Source organism: Notamacropus eugenii, chromosome 2 (genome assembly GCF_028372415.1).
Source record: "Notamacropus eugenii isolate mMacEug1 chromosome 2, mMacEug1.pri_v2, whole genome shotgun sequence".
Taxonomy (NCBI): domain Eukaryota; kingdom Metazoa; phylum Chordata; class Mammalia; order Diprotodontia; family Macropodidae; genus Notamacropus; species Notamacropus eugenii.
The window spans coordinates 78,939,962-78,952,259 of record NC_092873.1 but is presented as its reverse complement, the minus strand read 5'-3'; the positions used below and the strand labels follow the sequence as shown (position 1 = coordinate 78,952,259).

Below are 12,298 nucleotides of genomic sequence, written 5' to 3'. Positions count from 1 at the left end.
AAAAATATTTGTCTCGTTCTGTACTCTAAGTCCTTCACCTCTCTATTGGAAGGTATGTAACATCTTTCATAATTAGTCTTCTGGACTCATGATTGCTCATTATATTAATAAAAGTTTCTAATTCTTTCAAAGTTTTTTGCTTTTACAGTATTGCTGTCACTGTATAAATTGTTTTCCTGGTTAAGTTCATTTCATTCTGCATCAGTTCATACAAATCTTCTCATGTTTTTCTGAAACCATCTCCATTATTTTTTATAGTTTTCTATAACATTTATATGCCATACTTTGTTCATCCATTACTCAATTTATGGACACCTCCTCAGATTCCAACTCTTTGCCACTTCAAAAAAGCTATAAATATTTTAATATATTCTTAGTTTGTTCCTCTAGGATTCCCTCCCCACCTTGCCCCTTTTCCTACCTATTTCCCCACTGATTGAATTGTGCTTTTGTACACAACTCTGTGTATTTATGTATATATTTTTCCCTTTCTTTAAACAGAGCGGACGAGTTGTTCAGTCTTTCATTTGTGTCCAGGACCTTCAACTATCTCCCAAAGTCTGTCCAAATTCATGTTCATTGTTCTAATGATATTATCTATTCATCTCATCCTCTGCTCTGCCCCTTTCCTTTTACCTTCAATCTTTCCCAACATCAGGTTCTTTTCCAATGAGTCCTACCTTTTCAATATGTGGCCAAAGTATTTGTTTCAGTTTCAGTATCTGACCTTCCAGAATGGCCTGAATCTTTAACTTTCTTTAAAATTCTTTAACTATTGACTGCTTTGATCTCCTTGGGGTCCAAGGGACTCTCAAAAGTCTTGTCCAGCACCACAATTCAAAAGCATCAGTTCTGCAGTGCTCGGCTTTTCTTATAGTCCAACTCTCACGGTTATACATTACTACTGGAAAAACCATTTCTTTGACTATAAGGACCTTTGCTGGCAAGGTGATATCTTAGTGTGCAGTCCAGATTTGCCATAACTTTCCTTCCAAGGAGCAAGCATTTTTTAATTTCCTGGCTGCAGTCACCATCTGCAATGATCTTTGGACCCAAGAATATAGAATCTGACACTCTCTCTATTTCTTGTCCCTCTCTTTGCCAGGATGTGATGAGATCAGTTACCAAGATCTTAGGTTTTTTTTAATGTAAACTTCAAGACAGTTTTTCCCCCCCAAGGGGTTCAACTTCTGGTGTTTTCTCTTTTATCATCTTAGTACTATCCACGAGGTTTTCTTGGCAAAGATATTGGAGTAGTTTGCCATTTTTTTCTTCAGTGGATCACCTTTTGTCAGAGCTCTCCACTATCACCTGTCTTTCTCGGGCAGCCCTCCAGAGTATAGCTCATAGTTCTATTAAGTTATGCAAGCCCCTTCACCACAAGGGAGTGATCCAAGAGGGGAGATCAGAGGATGAGGTTCAATTGTTAGCTGGTCTTCCCATCCCTTCCTTCATGTTTGTATAGATATTTCTCTGTATACTTTGATTAGATGAGATAATTTCCCCTAACCTTTCTTTCCCTTTACCACCTAGTGTATTCCTCTTCCTCTTTTTTTCCATTCTTTTCTTAAGTTCATTAAGACATAACAGAACCATTCCCCAGGCCTGGTCTAATTTGACACCTGATGATGCTAGAGAGAACAAATGTGTCATCTCCCCATATTTGAATGTAGACAGTTTTATCCTTGTTTAGAACAATCATTCATCGTTAAATGTTTACCTTTTTATGCTTCTCTTAACTCCTATGTTTGAGCTACAAAGTTTCTATCCATCTCCAATCTTTTCATCAAGAACGCTTGGAAATCTTCCATTTCATTAAAGGTCTACTTTTTTCCCTGTAGTATTATACTCAGTTTTGCTGGGAAAGCTATTCTTGGCTGTAAGCCCATATCCTTTGCCTTCTAGAATATTCCAAGTACTTTTCTCCTTTATAATGGTCACTGCTAAAATTGTATATGAGCCTGATCCATGGATTCTTGGTACTTACCTTCTTTCTTTCTGTCTACTAGCAATAGTGGATTTTGGCTACAATATTCATGAGAATTTTCATTCTTTTAGGAGATAACCAGTAGATTTCTTTTATTTCTGCCCCCCTGCCCCCTACTTCCAAGATATCTGAGCAGTTTCTTTTAAGATTTCTTAAAATATAATGTTTAGGCTCTTTTTATTTCTTGGTTGTGTCATTCACATAGTTCAATGACTCTTAATTTTTTTCCTTCTTGATCCAGCTCAGTTGTTTTGTTATGATGCCTTACATTTTATTCTATTTTTCCGGTCTTTAACTTTTTTTTCTTGTTTTCTCATGGAATCATTCATTTTTATTTAGTCCATTCTAATTTTCAGGGAGTTTGTGGCTTGGGTAAGGTTTTACATGTGCCCATAAAGATGAGGTACCTTAAGTGTCAAACGGTTATTTCCCTTTCCAATTCTTTCTTCCATAGCTCTCATGTTTCTTATTTTTCCACAATTAATAAATCATTAATAAAAATATCTTAACTCAAAAAACCCCCACAGTTCTTTCAGGAATTAGAATTTGTGCCTAGGATGTGTATTTCTCTGAGGTTTTGCTTGTAGGTGCTTTGGAATCATTCTCTTCTGGGTTTCCCTGCCACCATAATAGCTTTTATGTTGGGATTCCCACTCTTACAGAAGTTTATAGAAAGCTTAGTATGGAACATAAGCCAGATTATCCAGAGAGCATTTAAAGATTAAGCTAGAATGAGGGAAGCCAACAGCAACAAAAAAAGGGACACTCTCTCAAGATTTCTATTATAAACTGTATTATCAATGAGAGTGGAAGTATCACATTTGGACTGTGACATCACAGTTCCCAATGTGCTGCTGCATGAGGAAGTAAAAATGGCACTAAAGAAAACACAGATGGGAAAGGCAGCTAGAATAGACCAAGTGCACACAGAGTATACACCTCCTTGTTGGAGGGCATATTTTTTAAGAGACTGAGGGATAGATTGCTTCTCAAGATATCTAGGATAGTGCCCCCACTAAGCCTTCGCGAACATCGATGTTAAATATTGTTTTAAAAAAGATGAGAAAAATCAGCAGTTTTCCAAATCATCTTACTTTCCCATTCTTACACATTAATAAATACAATCTGCAATCCCTATTTGCCTTGAAAACACTGGGAATGGCAAACCTATGATGACTTCAGTTCAACCTTGCTGAGCCTCAATTTTCTCCTCTGAAATACAGATAGCTCTTTGCATTTTCTAGTTCAAGGGATTGTTGTGGGGATTCATTGGGATTAAGTATGTGAAAGTAACTTTTAAAAATATTTGTAACCAACAAAAATCTATTTTGTCTTTCTCCTCTCTCCCCCGCTAATGTACAAAACCCTTATGCGTAGTCAAGCTACACAAATTCCTGCACATTTGACACACCCAAAAAATATGTATTTTTCTGGACAATATTTACAACATCGTTGTTGGGGTATAAATTGTTCTAGGGTTCTGCTTACTTCATATCAGTTCATACAAGTCTTCCCAAATTTCTCTTTATTAGTAATCGCAACCATCCTGGTGAAAGCACAGAGAATGCATAATTATTAATAGCGAAGACTGAGGTTTTTTAAATTCAGTTGGGTATTGATTGTACCATGCTGGAGCCATCTCCTGGTTAAATAAGATCTCATGGTTAAATTTTCAACTTGAGCATTTAAATCTCCGGTAGATGTCCCAAATTAGGATCCGGATTATTGTTTTAAGGTTGTCTAGATTTAGGAAAGTGACTGGAAAAATGTTAATAAAGCAGATTAAATTCTAGTGTTCTGCCCAAATTCTCCATCACCTGAGAGCCGGTTGTTAAATATGTACTAGCACACCCTGCTAGGGTACCGCTACTTTCAGATGCATGAAAAACTTTTCCATCTATCCTTAGAAAATTCAGTGATTTTCCCTTCGGGTGCTAGCTTTTAGTTTGTATCATGGAGTGCTAGGATTTCCTCAAGTCTTCGCAACCCACTGGCCCCGCGGCTTTACCCAGATCACCCGACCCTTGTTACTTGGCTTAGAAGAAAAGTTACAGGTGTTACGGAAGAAAAGAGGCGTGCCTTATCCCGAAGCCTCACCCTCTTTAGGGACTAGACAACTCAATTACGCGGAACCGGACTTCCTTCCTAAGGACGAGTTGAGTTAGGCTTCCCTGGCTCAACTTCACTGGTTTCGGGGGTGGGGTGTCGATGGGTACAGAGTGTAAGTAGTGGAGGGCCGCTACCTCAGGTGCGCACCCGCCTAGAACGAATTATTGGTGGGTGGGGGACGAATTGCTGGAGCTGCCTTCCCTTTCGCCATTTCCCCTGCCCCTGCCCCTGCTTCCCCCAGCCTGTAAACCGCGTGTGGGCTTGCATCATCAGCTAGTGTGGTTTTACATCAGCCAGGGCGCAGCCTTTGGAGCTGTGCGCCCCCCTTGCACGCGACCTCCTTGTTGTTCTTGGGATGGCCAACCGAGTCGAGCCCCCCGATGGGGGCTGGGGATGGATTGTGGTCCTTTCAGCCTTTTTCCAGTCCGCGCTGGTGTTTGGGGTGCTGCGATCTTTTGGCGTCTTCTTCTTGGAGTTCGCTGCAGAGTTCAAAGAACCGGCGGCGCGGGTCTCTTGGATCACCTCCATTGGGATCGCCGTGCAGCAGTTTGGGAGTACGGAGGCCAGGGGCAACATCGAGGGAAAGGGGATGGATGCCTGCTTCTCCGAGGGGAGGCAGGGTGAGAGTTTGAGACCCCTGGCTCATCTCCGAAAAACCTGCCTGCAGCTTCCCTCCTTCCACATCTCCAGGCCCCGTAGGCAGTGCCCTGAGTACACAGTTCGGCCCCCGGCCTGTGGTGATGACAGGGGGTATCTTGGCTGCGCTGGGCATGATGTTGGCCTCATTTGCGACCTCCTTGACGCACCTCTACCTTAGCATCGGCCTGACATCAGGTGACTATTCGTGGTCGGGGCTGGGGAAACTGGGCAGGGGAGGATTGTCTGGGTCTAATGGTGGATTGTGGGATGCCATGTTCTCCTCTTCTATACCCCTTGAAGAAGTTAATTAAGGAGGGTTGCAGGACCCAACCGCAGGGCTCCTCAATCCCCAAGGGGAGGAGAATCATGAATCAAGAGTCTGGAATGCCTTGGCTGGGAAAGAACAGAATATAAAAGGGGTATATAAGCCTAAACCAGCTAAGCTGTTATCTTTTTCTTTTTTTCCTTTCTGATAGGCGCTGGCTGGGCCCTGACCTTCACCCCTACCGTGGCCTGCCTCTCCAGATACTTCTCTAAACGTCGTTCATTGGCCACAGGATTAGCACTGACTGGCATAGGCCTCTCTTCCTTCGTCTTTAGCCCGTTTTTTCAGTGGCTTATCACGTATTACTCATGGCGAGGGGCCCTTCTTTTAGTAGCTGCTGTCTCTTTACATATTGTGGCCTTCGGGGCCCTCCTTCGACCTCTCAAACTGGCAGAAGATCCTGCTGTTGGAGGCCCAATGGCTCAGTTATTCTCGCTGCTCCACCACCGCCCCTTTCTATGTTATACTGTTGCTCTCACCCTGATCAATGCTGGCTACTTTATCCCCTACGTCCACCTTGTGGCACATGCCCAGGACTTGGGGTGGGATCCCCTGCCTGCAGCCTTCCTCCTGTCTTTGGTGGCTGTGGCAGACCTGGCAGGGCGTGTATTCTCCGGGTGGCTGGGGGATGTAACCCCAGGGCCTGTGGCCCGGCTGCTTGCACTATGGTCTTTTCTGACAGGGATGGCATTGGCCCTGCTCCCAGTGGCACAGCAATCCTTGGTCCTCACAGTCCTGGCTATAGCCTATGGCTTCACTTCAGGGGCCCTGACCCCTGTGGCTTTCTCAGTTCTGCCTGAACTTGTTGGAATTGGAAGGATATACAGCGGCCTAGGACTATTACAAATGGTAGAGAGCATTGGGGGACTTTTGGGGGCACCATTGTCAGGTAAGAGGACTGGGGGGTGTGTGTATGGCAATACTAGGGTCACTGAGGAAAGAGGGAGTTGAGGAATGCCTGAATCTCTGGGAAGAATATAGGCTAGTGAAGAAAAAGGATAGTGAGATGGTCTCAGCATAACCCTTGAGCTTCTGAGAGCTGTGCTTTTTGAAAGGATTACCCAGTCTGCTAGGGTTAAAGTGCTCCTGAACTTCTTTCGCTGTCTAACTTTTGCCCTACTGGGTTCTGACTTCAGATTTGATCAAAGTCCTAGAACTAGAAGAAAAGCTAGATGCTTTTAGGGGCATCTAGAGCCTGGAGCCTGTTAATAGTTAATGGGGACCAGGTGAACTGAAAGAATTGGCTAGTAGATATGAAAGTCAAGAGATTGTGGGATTGTTTTAGTCCCCTTTGGGTTCTGAATAAGGAATCATCCTAGGATTTTTCCTTTGCATTGTTCCATGCAGAGGCAGGGGGGTGCCTTAGATGATGCCAATCCTGGGGTTTTAAATCATCTACTGGATAAGTCTGAGAAGTGGTAACTGGAATGTTGCCAATGAACTTGTTGAGACCGGATTCTAACTCAACTGTTCCCTCTCCCTTCTGTCCTAGGCTACCTCCGAGATTTGACAGGCAGCTACACAGTTTCCTTTGTGGTGGCTGGAGCCTTCCTCCTCAGTGGGAGCCTGGGGCTCCTTACACTTCCTGGCTTCTTCTGCTTCTCCAAACCTTCTGCGACAGAACAATATTCTATGACAAAGTCACTAGAAGTCAGAGTATCCCCCAAAACAGCTGAGTATGGAGAAGAAAGCCCAGGGGTCCAAGATCCTTAACTTAGAGAAGGTTCCAGCAACTCCTCACCTTCATCTCCCCCCCAGAACCTTAGCTATTTATGTCTGCCTCTTTGTGCCTGCTTAGGAACAGGTGACGGTTAGGTCTCATCCAATTTGCTGTGTTTTCTTAAGCCCTATTTTGTTGTTTTGTTGTAACTCTTCCCCCCTTCCCTGTTGTTTTTAAGGTTCTAAAGATCACCTGAGTTCAAGGCTCTCTACTGTTTTTCTTCTCCTTCCTTCCACTACCAGTCTCAAAGACCCATGGCAAGGACCTGTCTGAGGCTTTTTACTTGGCTTCAGGTGTCTTAGCCTCTTTCTACTTAGGACTGAGGAAAATCAAGATGAATGCATCTCTAAGGACAAGAGACACTGTTGTCCGCAGCTGAGTGAGATCAGGGGTCTGAGTACTGCAAATTCCTGTTTATCCAATCTCCAGGGCTGGGCTGTCCTGGACTATGCCAGGTCAGACTTTGCTCTCTGTATTATAGGTCCTTTTTAAATATTTGACACCTTTTTTTCTGAAGAGGGAATCAAGATTTGAGAGGGAGGACTGAGAGATGCCAACAGGATCCTTGGGTTCCCCAGACTAAAAGAAAGGATTAATTGGTAAAATGTCATAGGGTACTAGTGGGGAAAGAAACTGAAGATGGGAAGGGAGCAGAAGGAAGAGATCATGATGTTTAGGGTTCAGCATAGGGACATCATTCTTGCTCAAAACCAAAGTACCTTTCCTTGGTACCACCCAAGGTAGGGGTGGAGAGGAGGCCAACCTCCTACAGAAGTTAGGGAGAATAAAGGAAATCTACCTTGTCCCGCATACTTGGTACCCTCAATTTGGGGCTTCCCTCTATCCTAATAATATAGGGTTGCTCATCCCTCTTCTTCCCACTTATAATTTCTGCAACTGTCTGAGTTGCTTAAAGGGTTTGAACATAGATAAAAGGGGGGTTGGCAGTAATTTTATTTGGAGGGAAAAGGGAAGAAAAAGGAGTCAACAAGTGGTATTTGGGACAGAGTGAGGATCTCTTGGGGAGATGAGGGCACTTTCAGGTATAGGAAGGAGCTCTCCCTGCTCAGGAGGAGCTGGAGTCGGGGGAGGAGGAGCAGAGTGACAGGGAGGCAGGGCTCCAGGGAGCATCAGGTAGATGGAGCTGCCAGAAAGGATGAAGGAGCCACAGACAAGGAAGGAAGCTTTAAAGTCACCTGTCATATCCCGGAGGAAACCTGTGGAACAGGAGAGAAGAGGCATGGGGAAATTAAAAACTTCTCTCCCCAAGGGAAAGTAGAAACTCGAGGTGGAGAGGGGAGGAAGGAAGGGACCAAATCATCCTATGTGCCTGACTTCCTTACCTGAAAGTGGTGGGCCCAAGAGGCCCCCCAGGCTCATCAGCATCATCACCAGTCCTGTGGCCTGCAAGATGTTCCCAAGCCCTACAAGACCAGGCAGGACACCAAATACCAGGGGAGCAAATGCACCTGCACTCATCCCGTAGGCTCCTGCTGCTGCCAGTAGGGTTCCCCCCCATCCTTCTTCTTCCTCTTTCACCAGCCCCACTGCCACCAACCCCAGTCCTGTCAGTGCCCCAGTCATGGCCAACAACCGTGGAAGAGGGATCCAGCCACGGTCTGCCAGACACCCTGAGATCAGTCGGGTTCCTGCATCCCCCACTGCTGCCCCAGCAACCACCAGAGCAGCCCCATATCCTCCAAGCCCAAGGTCCAGGGCATGGGGGGCAAGGTGCACATAGGGAATGAAGTAACCAGCCCCCACCAAGGTTGTCCCCAGTGAAAACACGGCAAAGGCAGGGTGGGTGAACAGGGTGAGACCAAGAGCATTGAGGGGACTAGGAGATGGGGTAGTAGGATCTCCAGAGAGAGCCAAAGGCCGGAGCAGGGCCCCACAGGGGGTGAGATGGAGGGTGGTGGCCCCAAGCAGGAGCAAGGCACCTCGCCAGCCAAAGGCATCAAGGAGGAGCTGCAGAACTGGGGCCAGGAGCAAGGAGGCCACCCCATTGCCTGTCAGGGCTAGCCCCACAGCCAGGACCCTGCGCCTGCAGAAGTATCGAGAGACGGTGCCCAGGGCTGGGGCAAACACCAGAGCCCAGCCAGAGCCTACAGAAAAGAGGGCAACTGAAGTCAATGACTCTGACCTTCCCTCCCCCAAGGAATGCAGGTACTGCACTTCCCTCCCTCTCCCACCTCACCCGCAAGGAGGCCAAGGCCAAGGTAGAGGTGCAGGAGGCTGCTGGCAAAAGCAGAGAGAATGAAGCCAAGGGAAGTGATGATACCTCCCACCATCACCACAGGACGTGCCCCCCAACGGGTACTCAGAGCACTGCCCACTGGGCCTGGGAGAGATGGGAATTAGAGTCAGTTCTAGCATGTCCCACTTATGTTTGTTTTCTGCCTTGCAAGGTTCCCTCACCTAACCATCCCTGTCCCCCCAAAAAACCCTATGGGACCCACCTTTCTGCTATGCTGCCACCCACTTTTGTCCTCTAGGCTAGTAGCTGGATTAGTTCTTTGGCCCTCTTCTTAGCTTTGCCCTGTGCTATATCTTCTGGGCTACCTTTTGATCCTTACTGAAGCCTTAAAAATCATCTTGTTCCCTTCCCCCCATCCCAGCTTGCTTAGGGCCCTCCTCACTGGCAGCCTGCTGCACAGCCAGAGCTATGGCGCTGACCCACGCAGTGTCCTGGGTACTTCGATCAAAGTACTCTGCGAAGGCAGGGAGGGCAAGGCCCAAAGAGCGGAGCAGCCCATAGGAGAGCCCGTTCACCACAAATGCAGACCCTGCCACCACCCAGCCCCAGCCCCCATCAGGGGGCCTGGCCAGTGAGGGAGACTTCTTCATCTGTTGGAACAGAAATACAGAAATGAGAAAACAAGAGCAGAGGAGGAAAAGGATCATAAGAACCCCATCACTCTCACCCCTCTCTCTGGCTTGGCTCCTCCTTAAAGACTAGGTTTTAGGATTTGCCTCCCTCCAGTCTTCCCATGGACAGAACACCCCTGTGGTCATAAGGAAAAGCCATTAAAGGAGCCTGGAGTGGATGAAGAGGGGCTACTAGAACCTTGGAACCAAATACCCAGCTCCTTTTGGTAGGAATGGGGAGATGAAGGAGTGATAGAGGAGAGATCTGGGTGCCAGGGAAGCCCTCCCCCAACAACACTCCATCTTTTAATCAATAACCTTCCTTCTCCCCTCACTTACCCTCAGCATTCTGTCTGTTTAGATGGGGAGGACAACGATGATCCTCTTCCCACTTCTGCCTGGAGGAGGTCAGAAGCCTGGCAAGGGAGAATAGCAATAGAACTGACGAGTGTTCTCTCTTTGTAAACAGAAGTTACCCTGAGGGACCAAGCCACCTGGGCAAAGAGGAGGAAGGAGAAGGTACAACAGAGTGGAGTGGGGATGGACCAGGGCTGCCAGCCAATCACAGGAGAAAAACAGGAAGTCTAGGAGTTGAGTCCCACGGTGATTGAATTACTTCTCTTGTAAGAGAGGGAAGTCCCTTCCAGTTTCTCATACATCCACTCACCTGCTCTTGTCTCAGCAAGAAAGAATACAGTGGTTTACAAAGCCCAGAATGCACCTTTGGTCCAGGAGCAGAAGTAGATTAATAAGACATTAGGCATAGCTAAGAATGATCTTAGAGGTAAGTGTCATGTAGTTTAACACTTTTATTATTTAAGAGGAGGAAACTGAGGCCGACTTGAAATATCACCATATCATTCTAACCTAAAAATCAGGTCTTTAAGTACCCACTGCCCAGCTCAGGAGTGGGTGAAGCAATTAACTTTATTGAGCTATTCCACTCAGAGCATTCTGTGTGAATGATGAAGTGGGCACAGATTATTAGTAAGGCAGAGGTACTGACTGTCTCTAAAGTTCCAATTCTGGAAATGCGCACAGAGAAGAAAGCATTATCTCATCACTCTTTGTACTGGAATACCTTTTCTCCACTCTCTAATATCCTTGTCCTCAAAACCCCTCCAGTCCCATTGCACCACGAATTTAGAAATTATTTAGTAGAACCTGCCTCCCAAACCCCTTGTCCAATTTATAGACAAGGAAATTTAACCCAGAGGAAAAGTGTCTTGGCCAGTTCCAGGGAACCACCTCCCCTTCTCCATCAAAAATTATCAACCCTTTCTTTAAAAAAAAAATTTCTTATTATGAACTTGACAAAAGTCAACAAACATGAACTTTCTTTAAACAATGAACAGATAAATGGAAGTATATGACCAAATCTCTATTACGTATACCTTGGTTTTTAAAAAAAGGATATATTAAGTTTAATTCAGTAATCCCCTCTTGGAACTTCTTTTAGCTCTCTTGTATGTTTTTAAATAAGTTTTTATTTTTATATTCTGTTTCTTCCATCACCATAGTATCCCAGGTATCCCTCTTCCTCCTCCTCCCAGAGAACCATTCCATGTGACAAATAGTACTTTTTGAAGAGGAAAAAAAATCAACACAGATCAATCCAAAATGTGAACAATGTGTAACACCAGTGGACTTAGCATCTCCACAAAGGGATAGAAATGTCTTTTCTTATCTCTTTGTTTGCATTCTGATTGAGCTTTATAATTTTATTATATTTACTCTTGATTTTTTGGTGTGTTGTTTTTCCATTTGCATTGTCATAATTGTTGTATAGATTGTTTCTTGGCTCTGCTTAATTCACTCTTCATCAGTTCACATAGGTCTTTCCATGCTTTTCTGTATTCATCACACACATCCTTTCTTATAGCACAGTAATATTCCATTACAGTAGTGCACCACAGTTTGTTTAGTCGTTCCCAAATGTTGTGCATCTACTTTATTTCCAATTCTTGGCTATCACAAAAAGTGCTGCTCTAAATATTTTGGAGTATATGGGGATTTTTTTCCCTTCTCAATGGCTTCCATGGGGTATAAGTTTACCACTGTTTCTCTGGTTCAAAAGATACAGGCATTTTTGCCACTTTATTTTCATAGATCCAAATTCTTTCAAAAATGGTTGTACCACTTCAAAGCTTCACCAACAGTGTATCAGTGTGCCTGTCTTTGGATAACTCCTCCAACACTTATTGTTGACGTTTTTGGTCATTTTTACCAATTTGCTGAGTAAGAGGTGAAACCTCAGGATTGTTTGGATTTGCAATTTTCTTTTTATTAGTGATTCAGAACATTTTTTTCATTTAGTTGTGAATAACTTGCAGTTCTTTTGAGAACTGTTTGTTTATGTTTATTCACCTACTGGAGAATGGCAATTAGTCTTACATATATTTATTGATTGATTATATATCTTGGATACCAAACCTTTATCAGAGAAATTTGATACAAAGATTTTTTTCCCCCATTTGACCACTTCCCTTCTTATCCTGGATGCATTAACATTGTGCAGAAGCTTTTTGGTTTCAAGTTTCCTCTTCTGCTGTAAACACAGTATTATATTCCTCCAGTTACTTTAATCTATTTTTAAGGAGGCCCTGTTCCCACTGGTTCTTTCATCCCTGATTCCCTGTTCTTGTTTGAT

At 44.7% G+C, this 12,298-nt stretch overlaps 2 protein-coding genes and 1 long non-coding RNA gene across 5 annotated transcripts; 2 read left to right on the top strand and 1 right to left on the bottom strand.

Annotated features, from left to right (window-relative positions):
• Positions 1–4,092: 4,092 nt before the first annotated feature.
• On the top strand, positions 4,093–6,982 carry SLC16A13 (solute carrier family 16 member 13). 2 transcript variants are annotated; one of them, XM_072641270.1, is made up of 4 exons: positions 4,093–4,650; positions 4,787–4,930; positions 5,212–5,949; positions 6,553–6,982. In XM_072641270.1, exons 1-4 carry the CDS (start codon positions 4,452–4,454, stop codon positions 6,771–6,773), a joined length of 1,302 nt encoding a protein of 433 aa, XP_072497371.1. In that variant the 5' UTR covers positions 4,093–4,451; the 3' UTR covers positions 6,774–6,982. The 2 variants fall into 2 exon arrangements, with proteins under 2 accessions (XP_072497371.1, XP_072497372.1); XM_072641271.1 differs by having other exon boundaries at positions 4,122–4,208.
• Positions 6,983–7,719: 737 nt separating this feature from the next.
• Positions 7,720–10,115, bottom strand: SLC16A11 (solute carrier family 16 member 11). Of its 2 annotated transcripts, XM_072641269.1 has the most exons (5): positions 9,988–10,115; positions 9,420–9,627; positions 8,978–9,121; positions 8,124–8,885; positions 7,720–7,997 (listed from the first exon to the last, which is right to left on the bottom strand). In XM_072641269.1, exons 1-5 carry the CDS (start codon positions 9,994–9,996, stop codon positions 7,765–7,767), a joined length of 1,356 nt encoding a protein of 451 aa, XP_072497370.1. In that variant the 5' UTR covers positions 9,997–10,115; the 3' UTR covers positions 7,720–7,764. The 2 variants fall into 2 exon arrangements, with proteins under 2 accessions (XP_072497370.1, XP_072497369.1); XM_072641268.1 differs by lacking the exon at positions 9,988–10,115 and having other exon boundaries at positions 9,420–9,684.
• On the top strand, positions 9,775–11,393 carry LOC140525675 (uncharacterized). The gene is made up of 3 exons (XR_011974087.1): positions 9,775–9,875; positions 10,118–10,251; positions 11,169–11,393. It is a non-coding gene; the product is annotated as an uncharacterized lncRNA (long non-coding RNA).
• Positions 11,394–12,298: the final 905 nt, after the last annotated feature.